The sequence below is a fragment of the Python bivittatus genome, unplaced genomic scaffold, assembly GCF_059951505.1.
Source record: "Python bivittatus isolate LINGU-HERP-01145 unplaced genomic scaffold, Pbiv_v1 ctg000570_np1212, whole genome shotgun sequence".
In the NCBI taxonomy this organism is placed as follows: Eukaryota; Metazoa; Chordata; class Lepidosauria; order Squamata; family Pythonidae; genus Python; species Python bivittatus.
Window position 1 is genome coordinate 548450 of NW_028277097.1, and position 17655 is coordinate 566104.

Sequence of the window (17655 nt, forward strand, 5' to 3'; positions counted from 1 at the left end):
ACGCTCTAAGACTTGACTCAAAAAGGTTTGATTTGAGACTGGTCAAAAATGTATGGTGATGATAGTTAATGACTATTGTTTAAACAAAAGTCTTACTCTTACTTTCTTAAAGGGACTGGAACATGTTCCCCTGACAAAGAAAGATTTCTAGTATGCATTTAGGCAGATGTTCTCTAGCATTCCAAGAAGTTATATACCTCCAAGCTACTTATTTACATGATCGGTAATTGAACTAAAATTCTTCTGTCAGTCCTTCTTGCCAGTATTATCCAATGTAGAGTTTAGATCTAAGGAGAGTTGAATTGGTTTTTTTCAGAAAAAATACCCTGCAAACATATCACAACAGGGGTTCAAAAGGTTCCTTACTATAGGGGGGATTTAAGTATAATAATCCCTTAATCATTTCACGTAACTCAACCCAACACATAGACTAATGCAGGGAAGGCAAAGAAGAAATATTTACAGTGGGGCAAAAAAGTATTTAGTCAGCCACCAATTGTGCAAGTTCTCCCACTTAAAAAGATGAGAGAGGCCTGTAATTGTCATCATAGGTATACCTCAACTATGAGAGACAAAATGGGGGAAAAAATCCAGAAAATCACATTGTCTGATTTTTAAAGAATTTATTTGCAAATCATGGTGGAAAATAAGTATTTGGTCAATATCAAAAGTTCATCTCAATACTTTGTTATATATCCTTTGTTGGCAATGACAGAGGTCAAACGTTTTCTGTAAGTCTTCACAAGGTTTTCACACACTGTTGCTGGTATTTTGGCCCATTCCTCCATGCAGATCTCCTCTAGAGCAGTGATGTTTTGGGGCTGTCGCTGGGCAACACGGACTTTCAACTCCCTCCAAAGGTTTTCCATGGGGTTGAGATCTGGAGACTGGCTAGGCCACTCCAGGACCTTGAAATGCTTCTTACGAAGCCACTCCTTCGTTGCCCAGAGCGGTGTGTTTGGGATCATTGTCATGCTGAAAGACCCAGCCACGTTTCATCTTCAATGCCCTTGCTGATGGAAGGAGGTGTTCACTCAAAATCTCACGATACATGGCCCCATTCATTCTTTCCTTTACACGGATCAGTCGTCCTGGTTTGCAGAAAAACAGCCCCAAAGCATGATGTTTCCACCCCCATGCTTCATAGTAGGTATGGTGTTCTTTGGATGCAACTCAGCATTCTCTCTCCTCCAAACACGACGAGTTGAGTTTAGACCAAAACATTCTACTTTGGTTTCATCTGACCATATGACATTCTCCCAATCCTCTTCTGGATCATCCAAATGCTCTCTAGCAAACTTCAGATGGGCCCGGACATGTACTGGCTTAAGCAGGGGGACACGTCTGGTACTGCAGGATTTGAGTCCCTGGCGGCGTAGTGTGTTACTGATGGTAGCCTTTGTTACTTTGGTCCCAGCTCTCTGCAGGTCATTCACTAGGTCCCCCCGTGTGGTTCTGGGATTTTTGCTCACCATTCTTGTGATCATTTTGACCCCACGGGGTAAGATCTTGCGTGGAACCCCAGATCGAGGGAGATTATCAGTGGTCTTGTATGTCTTCCATTTTCTAATTATTGCTCCCACAGTTGATTTCTTCACACCAAGCTGCTTGCCTATTGCAGATTCAGTCTTCCCAGCCTGGTGCAGCTCTACAATTTTGTTTCTGGTGTCCTTCGACAGCTCTTTGGTCTTGGCCATAGTGGAGTTTGGAGTGTGACTGTTTGAGGTTGTGGACAGGTGTCTTTTATACTGATAGCAAGGTCAAACAGGTGCCATTACTACAGGTAACGAGTGGAGGACAGAGGAGCCTCTTAAAGAAGTAGTTACAGGTCTGTGAGAGCCAGACATCTTGCTTGTTTGTAGGTGACCAAATACTTATTTTCCACCATGATTTGCAAATAAATTCTTTAAAAATCAGACAATGTGATTTTCTGGATTTTTTTCCCCATTTTGTCTCTCATAGTTGAGGTATACCTATGATGAAAATTACAGGCCTCTCTCATCTTTTTAAGTGGGAGAACTTGCACAATTGGTGGCTGACTAAATACTTTTTTGCCCCACTGTATCTCCTGTTGGTTCCAAAAGCAGACATCCACAGCTTCCAAATAAACATGTATAGAATGCAGTCTCAAAATACTTATTAATGTTTGTAATTTGGGCCTATCAGTATCTAGTCAGTAGTAAGCCCCTTAAATGGGAATTATTTTCAGATAACTATAAATATATGATTACAGCCTTGTTTTTATAGATGCAAAATTGTGAATATATCCAGTTCTAGAAAGAAAACAAAAAAACCCTGTGCTCTGCGCCATTTAAATGTGTATAGTTTTGTCCCCAGGGAAACAGGAAAAAAAAGTTAAATAGAAACTAAAGATTCTGTATTAAACCAAATGTAAATGCCACAGTATTAAGGAGTACCAACATATTTAGATATTAAATTAAATATCATCATGCCAAACATGTTTAACAATATACCGTACGTTTATAGGTTATAGGAAATCATTATCATATCTTCATCCTACATATTATGAATAAGTAAAACTATGTCATAAAAGACTTTCTATTCATTCCAAAATTATACTCATTTCATATATATAAGAAATATATATATACATACACACGCACACACATATTTTACTGCATTCTGTTTGTAGAGAAGAAGAATTCCTGTATGTGACAGTCAGATGTGGCAATAAGAGAGAATGACATTCTTAAGAATATATACTGTAATCCAACAATGGGAATCATATTGCTATTTTAAAAAGGCCACAAGCTGCTTACAGTACTAATAATTTTTTATCAGATGTAATCTCCAACATTTGAAACTTTAAGACAGTTCCACTGCAAGTGGTGAACTAAATCATAATCTTCCATACTTAGTGACATTAATGTAAGGTTTTATATTGGGTGACAAGGCTTAAAACTTGGAAAACCATTGGTGCCCAAGTTCCTATAGATTCAAAATTGTCTTTGCTGAATGTTGCTGATAAGCTTCATGCATAAGAGCGATGTTACATCAGTATTAGAAAATATTAGTGTAGCTTTCATTTACAAGATCAGATTAGTTAATAAATGGTGACATATCTGTGTCATATGTCCAAGAATTCAGTTAACAGAAAATCCTGAAATGCTCCCTGCCACAAAAAGGGGGGGGGATCCCCCTCCAGATACAGAATTATCTACTTTGATCCTTCTTCCTGCCCCTGGGTATCTCTCCTTATCTGTTGTAGCCTTCAGCTACTAAAAGGCTACCTCTCTCTCTTAAAGAGTAATGAAGTAGTTCTAAGCTATTCAAGTCTAAAATTGGATAAATGCTATTGTGGAGCAGGAAGGGATTCTTATTACAGCAGAATACATTAAAGTTATAAGAAATAACCTCCTCTTTTAAAATTTAACAAACCATTAGATACTTGCTTTGTGAAATTAGGGAACTAAATTTTTGTTCTTATATCTTTACAGGTAAATTATGGGAAGGTGAGCAATGAAAGTAAGAAAGGACTCAGGTTTACAGTGTCGCATGGCTGCAGTTCAGAATTTGCATTTGTGCCATGCAGTACCACTGTTGCTGTTTATACAATTTATTCAGGAGACCTAATAACTACACTTAGAGGACATTATAGTTCTGTTGACTGCTGTGTCTTTCAACCTAATTTTCAGGTAAGCGAAGCCCTCTGGAGAATTTTAGATTACTTAAGCATGTCACCAAACAAGTTTTCCTTAAAACACTAAGCTACACTGAATACATAGTCCATGTAAGGGTAACATGCATTAGAGTTCAAGTGAACTTCTTCAGAGTAAGAAGGCAAAGCCTTCAACAATACTTCAAAGCCTTTCAGCTTTATACTATAGGGTTGAATATGATATACTTGTCCATGACAGTCTCTCCATGTTTTTTGCCTCAAGCAATATAAAGCATAATAAAAGAGATACTATTTCTGTGTATGGAGTTTTAGTTGAGTGAATATGGTTAATAGACAAATGATGTAGTAGTTCTTTAAGATTGTCTCTTCCCATTGTCAGCAGCTCTCTAAGGTTGTCTCTTCTCTGCTACTTATTTAAGAGGATATATTAGGGATTTAACCAGGAATTATTTTAAATTAAACACACTGAAGGTCCCAGATTCTACCTTTGAAGTTTCAAAATGAAACTAAACACATCTGCTTGAGACCCCATTGAGTGCTGCTAATCAGATCAGCTAATACTGAGCTAGCTGACCCAACAGCCTGATCTGATTTAAAGCAGCTTCCTGTCTTTAGAACAAGCCACCATGTCAGCATTATAATAATGCTAGTACACAAATTAAGGTCAAGTTCTCTCTTAGGCAGGAGTATAATCAAAAACTATAAGCTAGGGAGCCCTTTGGTCTAGACAATTGAATTTTTGAACATGTTTTATAAATAATCATAATGCCACTTGAGTTACTGTAAGAAGTGCCTTATGAAAATTACATTGTTCATGGAAACATTTGGGGTATGAATATTAAATTATGTTTTTGCATTCCAAATGATTGGAGATGACATTAACTCTGCAAGTCAATGGAGATCAGCATCTCAAGTGCATTTATTATTAATGTAGATTAGAAAATTTTGGTAGAAGGAGCATTTCTAATAACTTTCTGTATATAGAATGCAAATTGTATATAATGCAGTTTCTGGCCACAAATTTTAATCATACTGGAAACTGAAAAACTGAGAGCACAATTAATTGAAGATGGGAATTAATTTTAGTGATGTTATGGTCAGTTCATAAAGACTTTTCATGCACTTAAATCTCCCTAATTGAAATCTGAGTTTGTGCATTGTTTTAGTTTTACTCAGAATCCACAGGATGTATTTTTAGATCATTATGTGAAAAGTGGGATAAAGATGCTAATTTAGAAATAAATGTGATTTGTTTTAAGAAGCCTTTTCTTGGAAGTGTCTTGTCCCAACACCTCTTCAGCCAAGAACAATCCCTAAGAAAACATCTTTAAAAACTGTTGCAGCTGTTCTGTAGAGTAGCAGAAATAGTATTCTGAACTTGTTTGGTGGGCATAGTTTGAAAGGTCTGTTCCATTAGTCATTAAAAAGTTCTTTCTTTAAATGGAATAAACCATCCTTCCCTAGCTTAGGTCCTTCAGTTATGAACTACACCTTACATAATTCTAGAAGTGATAAGTTATAATCCAATATAACTGGAGTTCATCTGCTACACAAAGGCACAAATGTAAAACTGGCCATGTGTTGTTTGCATTTGTTTATTTTAATTTATTTTAATTTAACACAAGTATATTTCAAATTTATTAGCTTTATTTATACATAGTCTTTTCACCAACAAATACCACTTAAGGTAGTTAACAATAATAAAGTAACGTTAAAAAAATAATTATCACAGTTTAAAAATTAACTAATTTTTTAAAAAAATATATTACTAATTATCCAACTGAGCACTCAAGCCACCTTATATACCAGATATGTATTTGAATTAAAGGTGTTGTCTGCAGCAGGGTAACAGAGGAGAAGCTAGCTGTACTTCCCCTAGCAAGGTGTTTCAAAGCCCAGGAGAAGATATCAAAAGGCCTTTGCTCACATTTCAATTAAACAATGGTGAGATAAGAGAAGGATGCCTTTCAAAGTGGTTAGTTCAGCCAGACACATTACAGTTTTTCAAATAACCTATTCTTAGCTCATACAGGCCTTTATATGGTTTGTGAATCAAACTGATGTTCTTAGTTCCTTTTTGCTCTGTCAGTAACTTAAGATAACCCTAAACATGCTCATGATGAAGGAAATCCTATTGAGCTTATTGTAGTTTATTTCATAATGAATATTTCCCTACCAGCCTAGTTGAAGTTGCTACGGTGGCATGCTGAGGTGCCCAGATACAAAGGTAGTGTCAAATTATCCTCCTTCCCTATTCAGGAATAGTTACGTTATTTTATTTGTTTTTTAATGGCAGGAACTTTATAGCAGTGGCAGAGATGGCAATATTCTTGCCTGGGTACCATATTTGAGAGAACCAGAACCTGATGATACTCATTCTGAAAAGGTAAATAGTTTTCACTACAGCAAGGCTAAAAGTGGAGCATTTATAGATAAGTGCATGGAAAGGAAAAAAAGCTTGTCTGCTTTTTTGGTGAGCAACAAGGACTTGTCACTGATTGGGGTGTGGGGAGTAACTAATTATAGCTCTTCATGCCAGATTGTAGTCTCAAATTGTACTGATTTGAGGTGTGATTGGATCTATTCTATAGGTTCATCATATTTGTACTTAGGCTGGGGAGACTGGCTCAGTATTTAGAAGTGTGTGTACTATTATATGTAAGAAATCCTTTACATTCCAGATGAGGACATAGCTTCTATTTCTTATCCTTTCAGTACTGCTGAAGAAGTTAAGGTACAGGATAAAACCCATGCAGAATGGAAAATATTGGCTGAAGCATGACCCTTGTTTTCAGCTGCTTGGCTGCTGTTCTTAAGGAAAAGACTTGAAACCAGACAGAAGGAATTTTACTTTCAGCTAGCCCACATGAGTAGTTCCTAGCAGTCTTGGTCATGAGCCTGTCCTTTACTTGCATGCAGTTATTTCCATATTGCTATATGATAATATAGCAGAATCCGGTGGCAGTCAAGGGATTTATAGAGACAGAATCCATTCACAAGTTAATTTTCCATGATTGAAATCCCTTTTTCCTTTTTTTTTTTTTTTAGTTGCTCTCTAAGCAGTGCTTAAATCCTGCATATGAAGATGCTTGGAGCAGCAGTGATGATGAGGTTGGATGAATTCCTAATCGACTGTTAACATAAAGATGATAAATCATGCAGCGTTTTCTAATGAAGAACACTGACTATCGGGACCAGACACAGCTATGCTTTCCAGGTTCTTAACATTTAAACAGTAAACCCTCAGATTCCATGAGTACTTTCCTTTTTTCTACTTTGTTATTCCCAAATTTTAGCCAAGCAACATGTTTACAGCTTCAGTTATAATGAAGTAAGAATGTATTTCTTTGTATGTGTTTGCTCTCTTCTGTAAAAATACAATGGACCTACTCATATTTTGTTCTTCAGTAGACCTCAGTTCCGTTGACATCCGTTAATATCACAAAATTTTTGTCTTGGGATTTCTTATACAGAGGTAAGCTTTGTGTGTGTGTAATATTTTCATGGCTGGAAATACAGTAGATGAATAAAAGCTGAACATCTCCTTTACGTCAGACTAATAATGGGTATCTTAGTTAATTGTCAAATTAAGAATGGCAATAAAATTACAGTGGTTGCTTATAGAAAATGTGGCTACTTGCCTCTGTGTTAGTGGCAGCCCAGTAAATCTATTTGCTGTCCAGTCACGTAACAGAATAATTTTAGACAGAAAAGATTCTAGGACCTCAGCCTCCATCACAGATACTGTTGAAGGGATGGACCAAACAGCTCTTCTGCAGTACTACTTGACAGCATTCAGAGCAGAGTTGCTGATATATAATGAAGCTCTTACCAGTACTTTTGTTTTCAGATGCATGGATGTGCAGTATGCAGTTCCCCAAAAGCTACTGAACTACAACTGCCCAGATAGCATAGTAAATAGAGTGAGAGATGTTTACTGTTCAGATATTCCTGAGTGAATATCTTAGTTAACTACTGTTGTCTCTTAGTATCTTTAGCAAGTTCTTCCTTCTCCTACTGCTAGTCTGTATGTTGCTATACACTGTTTGCATATGCAGCTCCTCTAGCATCTAGTACCTTTGAGTCATTGCCTTAAATGTTTCTGTCTTGCGAAGTTCTCAGTGTACAGTATGTTTTAAATTGGTTGGTGTATGTTTCAGAACAAAGTTAAAACACATGTCTCAGAGATAATTCCATGATTTCATATTGTCAGGACATGTAGCCTTTCCACTAGAAATCATACTATGTAGAAGTACTACTACTAACTGCCAGCAGGAAAAAGGAGTGCCTTTATCTGCTGGCAGCTGCTGCTGGCAGAGCAAATGGGAGAGGTAGAGCTAGTATTATCGTTCATTTCCTTCAGTGGAACATGCTTACATATAATACCTAGTACACACCTGCTTCTTGTTGGGGAAGAGGGTTCCTTATATCAGAACTTGTAGAGAGTATGGAAGTTTACTTTGACAAAGATGCAGGAATTGTTGCCCAGGCAAAAGGGGCTGAAATATTTTTTTAAGTCAAGAATAATGAGTTAACATTCAAAAGCAGCTCAGGCAGATGCCTCCCTAATTCACTGAACTATAAGAAGGAGAAGTAAGTAGAACACACTGAGACCTTCAAGATTCTATTATTATAGCCAATCTCAATAAAAGTAGTTTTAGCCTTCTTATGGGGTTGATTTCCTGGTCTGGTCTACCTAGTGAGGCTGACAGAACTGCATTATAATCAAAATATATTAAAACTAGGAAAATGGTTTAATCATGTGTATAAAGAATGGGAATATTTTCATCTCAAGGGTTAAATTGGCTTTCTGACAAGCATGTTGGAGTTTTTCCCACTGTTGGTATGAAGTTTCCATTGACACATTTCCTGAGATTCCCCATCACACATCTTATTTGTACACTTACTTTTACACTAAGAACTGGCTCACTAGAACTGCAAATCAACTCCATATCTTTGCTGTGCTCCCTGGGAGCTTCTATAATAGCTCTGCTAATATTGATGCTAATGAACTTCTGGAAGACCAAAGGACAGGTTGGTGGAAGAAGCAAACATGTGGTCAACAGCAACTTGTGCAGATGAACCTGTAGGGTGCTGTCTTGCTCTGGGAGTGAGAAACATCCCTAAATGTGGATGAACAAACCTGATTTGGTCAATAGAATGTGAAAGAGATCAGGGCACATCTTTCTATCTCACAGTCAACCAAAGTGAACACAGTGGAGTCTCATGTTATCAAAATCCTGGAAGGTAAAGATACTTGAACAACACTTTGCAGTTTCAGAAACAGTGGTCTCCCAGTAAACCAGCCTTATTTCCACTTCTTTCTCTACAGGAAATGTAACATGACAGTCCTTTTGAAGTAGGCCAGGTCAAGAAACAGTCAACAGGGATTCCAGGAATGCTACTTCATTATGATAGGATATAATAGTATCTTGAAAACCTGCCCAAGTTTCTCTTTGTCTCATCTTATGCTAAACAAAATCAAGGTGGGATTATTTTGAGATTCTGTTTCACATTTGCTTCAATCCCTGAACTGTATAATCTCTTCTCCAAGTCTACCTCATTCTTTCCTTCTCCAAGATCTTTAGAACTGAACAGAGGTTCAAGTGATAATCATCTGAATTATCAATTTTCAAAAAGAAAATGAGCAGATATGAAATTGTCACGAGGTTTTCTTCCAGGCTAAATACACACAGGATAGGTTTCAAGCCATTTACTTTGGTTTTGTGAGTAACTACAGGTAGTCCTCAACTTACAGCTATTCGTTCAGCAACCAACCATTCATTCAGCTACCATTCAAAGTTATGACAGTGCTGAACGAAAGGACTAACAACCAGTCCTAAGTTCCAGCCATTGCAGCGCCCCTGTGGTCACATGAACAAAAGTTGGGTGCCTGGCAACCAGCTTGCACTTATGACCAGTTGCAGCATCCCACAATCACATGATCACCATTTATGCCCTTCCCTGCCAGCTTCCCCCAAGCAAAGTCAATAGGAAGCTGACAAGGAAGATCACAAGTCACTGGGTAAGTCTCTGCCCCCCAGCCTTTAATTGCTCTCACACACCATGCCCTCTTCTTTCCAAGGCCTCCCTGCAATCATGCACATGTACCCTGTGCCCTTTTCACAGCCTTCCTGAGATTGTACACATGCACGCACACACCCCACGCCCTCTTCCCACAACCTCCCAGCGATCGCACGCACATACCCCGCACCCTCTTTCCATGGATCCCCTGCGATCACACACGTGTATGCAGGCCCTCTTCACCCTCTTTCTTCAGCTTCCCTGTGCTTGCACACACACACCCTGCACCTTCTTTCCTTGGCCTCCCTGCACTTGCACCCCTGAATCCTTGCACCCTCTTTCCACAGCCTCCCAACTGCACGCACCCTGCACCCTCTTTACTTGGCCTCCCTATGTTCACACACATGCACCCCTGTGCCCTTTTTCCACAGCCTCCCTGTGTTTGCATGCACCTCGCGGTCTCATTCCCTGGCCTTTCTGAGCTTGCGCGGCACCAAGCATCCCCTCCCTAACTCACATGTGGCCTGTGCAAGGCCTCCCAGGGCCTCCCCCACACCCCTCTGCAGCATCCCCGCACTCCTTACCTGGAACTCCCTCTGCTCCCCGCTTAATGATTTGCGTGTCTTTGAGTTATGACAACATCCAGGACTGCCTGGATTGCCATCGCTAATGTAGTCATGTGACATTGCACTTTATGACTGCATTGCTTAGCGATGGCAATCCTGGTGTGGTCCCAATTGCAATCGTAACTTGAGGACTATCTGTACAAGCAACACAGGGAAAACATGCACCAGTGACGCTTACAAAAGTATAAGAGCTTGCATAAGAAAGAGGGCAAAGCCAAAACAGCACAGATTAGCATAATCCAGTCACGGTCTAAGGCTCAGGCATCATGGAAATGTGGTCTTCCAGTCTGGGGTCAGAGAGCCAAGGGTTCAGGATATACACAGGCCTTAAGGCATGAGCATGCAGAGTTGAGGTTGTAGCAGTTGTTCCCAACACAGCCAAGGGCTGAGAGTAGTTCTAATATGGGCCAGCCACTGGGTAGACCCAATTAAAAATGTTGCCAGCACTGTTTTGCAAGAAACTACGCAGAGCACCTTTGTTCAGCTCTCTGGAATATGCAGTGCATCCTCAGACTGGAAGCCATTCAGGATTGGGATTTCCATCATCTGATTCTTGGTGCAGCTGCTCCAGATGATCACTGGTAGAATCTGTCTTAGGTGCTTGATTACTCCCCAATTTCTGAGGCTGGCATTTATCTGGACCAGGCTCCCTCACATTAGAGCCCTCCTCAGGGCCCCTACCTCCCATGAAAAGCTTGGACTTGGGCTTGTTGGGTTATTGGTGATGGAACAGCTGAATCAGATGTGTGACATGGACCTGGTCAGTATTCTCCCAAGACCATTCTTCTGGCTTATAGCCCTTCCAGTGAATGAAATACTGGAACAGTTCTTGATGTTGGTAGGTATTCAGAATATAGGCTACTTCGTAGTTTGGCTCCCCTTATACCATGACAGGCAGCAGGAGAGGTACAGCTGACAGTGTGGACTCAAAAGTGACAGGGAGCAATGGGAAATTTCAGTGTACCTTGTAGGTAGGTGGGAACTTGATAGTATGCCACAAGATTGATGAGAGTTTCCACTGAGAATATCCCCAGGAATTAGTGATCCAACTTGCATGCCATTTGGTCACCAGATGCTGCATTGAAATCCAGATCAAATCCTCCACTGCCCAGCTGTCAGTGTTGATTTGTAGAGTACTTGTAGACTTCCTTGGCTTTGTGGAACTAGTTCTGGAGGATTTGGTGGATGATATAAGCCCTTCAAGGATGTCCAGAAAACAGACTCCACAAGAAGACTAGAAGTAAACTTTATTGAGATAGGCTGTATTAACAGAATCTTGCAAATCTGATTGTTTTTTTCCTCCAGTGAGTCAGGGAAGAGCCAGCCTGAGTCTCTTCCAAATACTATCTCTTTTCCTAGAGCTTGATAAATGCTTCTGCCCTTTCTGTTTCAGTAACAGCTTCTGAATATTTCCCTCAAGTCCATCTTCATGGCTCTCTGCAGATGACCTGTAATTCCAGGTAACAGAATATGGCAGGAACTAAGGATGCCAATTGTATGGATGAGAAAAAATACATGTGGTAGCTGTAGTTGGCCAGAAACTCTCATCTGGGAGGACATATTCTTTGCATTATTGTATATGGATTCTGAGTCCTATTCAGTTGTAAATTAATGAAACATCTGAGGAAGTGATTTTTCAACCTTTTTCATCTCATGGTATACTGACAAGGTGCTAAAATGGTCAAGGCACGCCTTCAGTTTTTTAAGGACTCGTTTTTTAAAAAAAATATTAAAATTGTGTTTAACATTCAATAACTAAAATTTTAATAATTGTGTTATTTAAAAAAAATAAATCAGTGAGAAACCTCTGCTTGGTGATGTTTTATGATGTCCTTTGTCTGAGGGCAGATGGTTGACAAGCATATCCTCAAGTCTTCCTCCAGTGTTTGAAAACTGTGGCCTATTCTTGCTCTTCATTGTGTTCATAGCAGAGAAACCAGCCTCACACAGATAAGATGCTGAGAAAGGAACAAGTGCTTTAATCATCACCTTGTGATGATCGGGTATTCCTCTGAGAGAGACAACCAGAATGGGGCCATATCTATTGATGAGCATTTCAGTTTCAGTCCTCTATCATTTCTGATTTCTGTCACCAAATCTTCGCAATAGTTAATTCTGCTAATTTGCATGCACTTAATACAAATGGATCTCTCACCCAGTCCAAGGAAGATACATCAAGTGATTGGAAATTCTTTTCAATGTTTTTACTCAGCAGTGACAAATGCTGTAGAATTAAATCAAGCTTTTTGTCCAGTCTGTGACTTTTTGTCAGTTCAAACATTTCACCTATGTTCTCATTTTTTATTCTGGCTCCCCACAGTGTTAATTTTTCCTTGAAGGAGATAACTTTGCCAGTACAAGTAAGAATATTTTCATTCTTTCCCTGCATACTCACACTGAGAGTGTTCAAAGCTTGGAAAATGTCAGCTAGGAATGCAACTTTATTACCCCAGGTCTTACCACTAAGCAAGTCAGCCAGGTCAGCCAGCTAAGACTGTTCTGATATAAAAATTATTAGAAGCTGTTCCTTCAGTTCATAGAACTTTGAAAGAATCTGCCCTTGAGATAGCCATCTCGCTTCCGTGTGCAGTAGTAGTAATGTGTAAGCAGCTTCCATGGCAGAACACAGTGCTGAAGGCAACCTCGATTTTAATGACCTAGTCTTAATGTAATTAACCATTTTGATTGTCTTAGTACGTTTGGAGTTCAAGTAATTTTGAAATGAGGGCCTCTATGTGCAGGAAACCGTGTAAAAACAATGCCAGGGTTCTTTTGTTTGGCCCGTGTGACAAATCCTCTTAGTTTCCCAATATTGAGGGAACACCATCCATGCAGGTGCATGATTTCCGTAACAAATTGTGAGAACTAGTTGTCACAACATCAAAAAAGTCCTGGCCTCTTGTTTCTGGAAGTGATTTGCAAAGTAACAATTGTTCAGTAATGTCTCCATTACAAACAAATCTGCTGAATGCTAGTTCAGCTTTTCCAGTGATATCAGTTAACTTGTCCAACTGAATGGCAAAGAAATCGGCTTCTTTATTTTTAGCTATCACTTTTGACTCAGTGTCTTCAGACATGTCATGTATACACCAGCTAATAATGTTATCTGACATAGGGATTTTCAATATCTTTTTTTCATGTTTCACCAAGGATAATATTTACAATTTTACAGCATGCTGATAAAATTACTGACTCAGCAATGGTACAAGTAATCCTCATTTAGCAACCACATTTGGGACTGGCACCTCCATTGCTAAGCGAAGTAGTCACTAAGTGAGAAATCACGTGACTGCAACTATGCTTTCCTTTCCCCCACTTTCCCACCCTTTGGGATGCTCACCCCAACAGCGCTGGGATAGCTGGTTTGAAACTGACACGACTAATCAGTTTCACACTTTTGGCTTTTGTTTGCCTCCTAACCTTTCCCCAGCCCTGAGATACTTAACAAGAATGGAATTGTTTGTATTTACATTCAGTGGAAAGGAAGGGATTACAAGAGAGTAAGCAGGCACACAATGGGGAATACACATTGAAAGCAATGTGCTGGCACCAGCAACCGTGAGTGTGCTATGCAAACAGCCCAGTGTATTCCCCATTATGTGCCTGCCTTCTCACTTGTAATCCCTTCCTCTCCAATCTTTCTGCTCTGTGAGGGGAAGAAACAGGTCAGGCACAGGAGACATTGCCTACAGAAATCACTTGGAGTCTTGCCAGCATAGGCTCTGGCTTTGCGTTGCTAGAGATGCCTGGCAGTGTGTAGGCAGAGTTGATTGAGATCCTTCAGTATGGCCAGGCAGTCAATTTTGCCTCATTCAACCAGTCATCAGCAAGCCTTTTTGGAACTTGTCAATCAGCACATCATTCCAGGTCGAATCTTGAGAAAGTGTGCCATCTGGAACACAAGATCACATTGGCCCTGACCCTGCTCACCTTCTATAAAGTGCTGAAAACCTGGATGTGCTCCAAGGCCTGGAGGCTGGGAGGTTAGATGGGTCAGTTAGTGGCCACTATTCATTGTCTTTTGGGTTTTTTAATTTCATCATTGTTGATTTTATTGTTTTAATGTGTTGTTAGCTGCCCAGAGTCACATTTGTGAGATGGACAGCCATACAAATTGATTTAATAAGTAAATGAGGAGCTAAAAGTCAGTAACAAACATATTTACCTAACAGACTCTACCCTTGGCAGTTCTTGCATTCATCAGTTGGCAGTCTGGGCTTTCACCTGTTCCTCAAACATGGTTTGGAGCTGCCTGCTCAATTCTTTGAAATTGTCCAGCAGAGAGTTCTGCTACTGTAGCACAAACATGATCCAGGAGGTTGATCACAAGCCCCCTCAACAGCAGTCTGATGAGAAGTCTTCCAGCCACAGACTTGTGTAGAGTTTGTACTGTGTGAAGAACGCTGGAATTGGACAAGAGTCTTGCAGAACTTCACTGGCACAGCAATGAGACATTTTCAGTCCCATTTCAGAGGAGCAATGGCAAGCTGTGGTGGCTGGATCTGCAGTTCATTCAGCCAGGTGGTAAGTAGCAAAAGTGACAGTTTCAGCTGCTGGTTTTGCATTAGTGCCTACTACATTTTGTGGCAGTAGTGGCACAGTAAGCAACCTCCCTTCACTGTGTGTTCTTTGAGTTGGGAAGAAACTGTCCTGTTTCAGGCTGAACATACCCATGGAGCTGAGTTTCAAATGGTTTACTTTGGTTTGGCAAGCGATAACAAGGAATGGACATATGTGCAAGCCCATGGACACACAACAGCAATAGCTAGAAAAGTGTGAGAACTTGTTCGAGAAAGAAATCCAACACCAAAGCAGCACACAGGTAGTTTAGTCCAATCACTAACCTAGGTTCAAATACCATGGAAATGTAGTTATTTGGTCTAAGGACAGAGAGCCAAATGTTCAGGATACACATGGAATTCAACACATGAGCGCAAGGAGCCCAGGTTGGAGCAGTTCCCAATAGTGAGCTGAAGGCCAGTGGTTCTAATATATGCTGATGGGTCCCAGCTAAGAGCATTGCCAGCTTTGTTTTGCAAGAAGTTGCACAGAGCACCTTTGCTCAAATCTCCAGAGTACACAGCACATTCTCGGCCTGGGTGGCCATTCAGGATCAGATTCTCCATAACCTGATCACTAACAGAATCGGCCTCAGATGCTAATTATTCCTTGATTCCTGAGGCTGATGTTTTTCTGGAGCAGGCTCCTTCGCATCAAAATCCTCCAACTTGGAGGGGACCACAACACTAAATTATAGCAACATCAGAAGGAGTGCTGCCAAAACTTTTTTTTTTAATCCACACTCAGTCGTGACCGATTCTGCGGCGACTGCCTGGATGAGTCCCTGCAGTTTTCAAGGCAAGGTGTTTCAGAAGTGGTTTGCCATTGCCTCCTTCCTAGAGCAGAGCCCAGCTGGCAAGCACAGGAGGCGGGGTTTCCGTTGCTTCACGCCTTTTTCAGGTACCATTTATCTACTCACGGAAGTTTTCGAGCTGCTGGGTTGGCAGAAGCTGGGGAGGAGACAGGAGCTTACTCTGCCGCACGGAGCTGGGCTCGAACCGCTGAAGTGTCGACCATTTCTGGCCGGCAACTTTCAGCATCATTAAGCCACTGCGCCACCGCGTCCCCTTTTGCAAACATTTGTGCCTGAATTTAAATTATTTTTCCTTAAGGTTTGGTTATTTTTTTTCTTGCAATGCAAAAAGCAGCTCTCCACTCGCTGTATTATAAGCAGCTTAAATTAGCTGTTTAAAATACTGCAATTTTAATTTAATTTAATTAATTATTTATATATCACATTTATATAGCCTCCCATCTCACACAAAGTGGCTTACTGTGATTCCCCCTCCGCTTTAAATAAATAAAACTGGTTTTCATTTTCCCCACTTTCAAAGTGCAAGAATTTCTTCTTTTCTCTTCAGGTTTATTAAGTATTTATGTGAAACGTTCCTATTCTTTGTCTTGCCCTTTCATTTTTTGTTAATTATAAATGTAAAAGAGTTGCACAATTGTTCACTGCTTACTAATTTTCATGCAGAAGGAATGAGGCTCAATTCCCACAATCTTGAATTAGAGGTGAGAATACTGCCTGAAATGCTGCTGCCAATGATTGTGTTTATGCGACATGCTTCGTCATGGTTTATTCAGTTCATATATTTTCCTCTGTTTGCATCACACACCAAACTATAAACTAATTATGTGGGTTTGATGATAACCTATGATACATTAGGCTAAAAATGATTGGCTGGCTTGTGCTTCAGTGTGCCATGCAAACATAAGCTAGACTCTTACATGCTGGATTTTAATTCCCATTGCTCTCAGCAAGCATTTATTTTCTTGTATTATGATAAAATAATCCACAAAAGAAATGTATAAAATATATATAAGAGCATTAAATGGATTAACACAAGTCCATAATTCATAAGCATAGCAACCAAAAGGAGAAAAAAAGACCTAGAAATTACATTTATAAATTCTAAACCTTTGACCATATTACTCAGAATTTGGGAGAGGGAGACAAAGATAGCAAAGGAATGCAAAAACCATTAATAGGCAACAGAGACAGGAAATGAAATCTCAGACCTGAGAAAGAAGTAAGCATAAGAATCAGACCCAAAGTAACCCCATCTTGATTCTACATGGTATAAAATGGTGTTTTTCAAACTTGGCAACTTTAAGATATGTAGTTCAACTCCCAGAATTCCCCAGCCAGCATATTGGATAATTTGAAAGTAGGAAAATTTGAGCCTGGTCATTTGTGCCTCAAGTGAGAACTCTGGGTTGATTTGTTCGATGATCCATTTGTTTTGTTTTTTTAACTTAACTGTCCACAATATTCTCCAACACCAAAGTTCAAAGGCATCAATACTCTTTCTATCCTGCTTCAACTTTCCAACTGTCCAATTTTCGCCTCCATTCCCCAGAGGGAATACCATAGGTTGCACAGCTCTGATCTTTGTTAGGTATAGACACATCACAACATTTTGAATACCTTTTCCAAGGCTTTCATGGCTGCTCTGTCAAGTGCTAGTCTGCGGCGTATTTCTTGACTGCTTGTTCCTTTACTGTTGATGGTTGATCCTAAAAGGCAGAAACTATCCACCACTTTGATGTCTTCATTGTCCATTCTAACACTGGTTGTCCTACCTGTTGTCATTAGTTTGGTCTTCTTTTATTTAATTTTAGTCCCATTTTTTCACTCTGCTCCTTTTAGTACTAGGGCTTACAGATCCTTTGCATTTTTGACTATCAAGGTAGTATCATCAGCATAGATGTGATGGAATGTATCTATGAAGAGGAGGGTGATGTGGCAGATAGCAACAGAGAGCAAGGCTATCAGGAAGGGAGGGTGCATTCCAGGAAGAG

The 17655-nt window shown here is 39.9% G+C and overlaps 1 protein-coding gene across 18 annotated transcripts in view; it reads left to right on the top strand.

Annotated features, from left to right (window-relative positions):
- ERCC8 (ERCC excision repair 8, CSA ubiquitin ligase complex subunit) overlaps positions 1-17655 on the top strand; it is a 73871-nt gene that overhangs the window by 31393 nt on the left and 24823 nt on the right. For 2 of the 18 annotated variants that reach the window (XM_088152854.1, XM_088152857.1), the window contains 3 exons: positions 3459-3656; positions 5937-6026; positions 6689-14446. The exons of 4 other annotated variants lie outside the window; for them this stretch is intronic. In XM_088152854.1, coding sequence (XP_088008980.1) covers positions 3459-3656; positions 5937-6026; positions 6689-6760 — 360 coding nt within the window. In that variant the 3' untranslated portion in view covers positions 6761-14446. 12 more of the 18 variants (XR_015798282.1, XR_015798279.1, XR_015798281.1 and 9 more) reach the window with 12 other exon arrangements.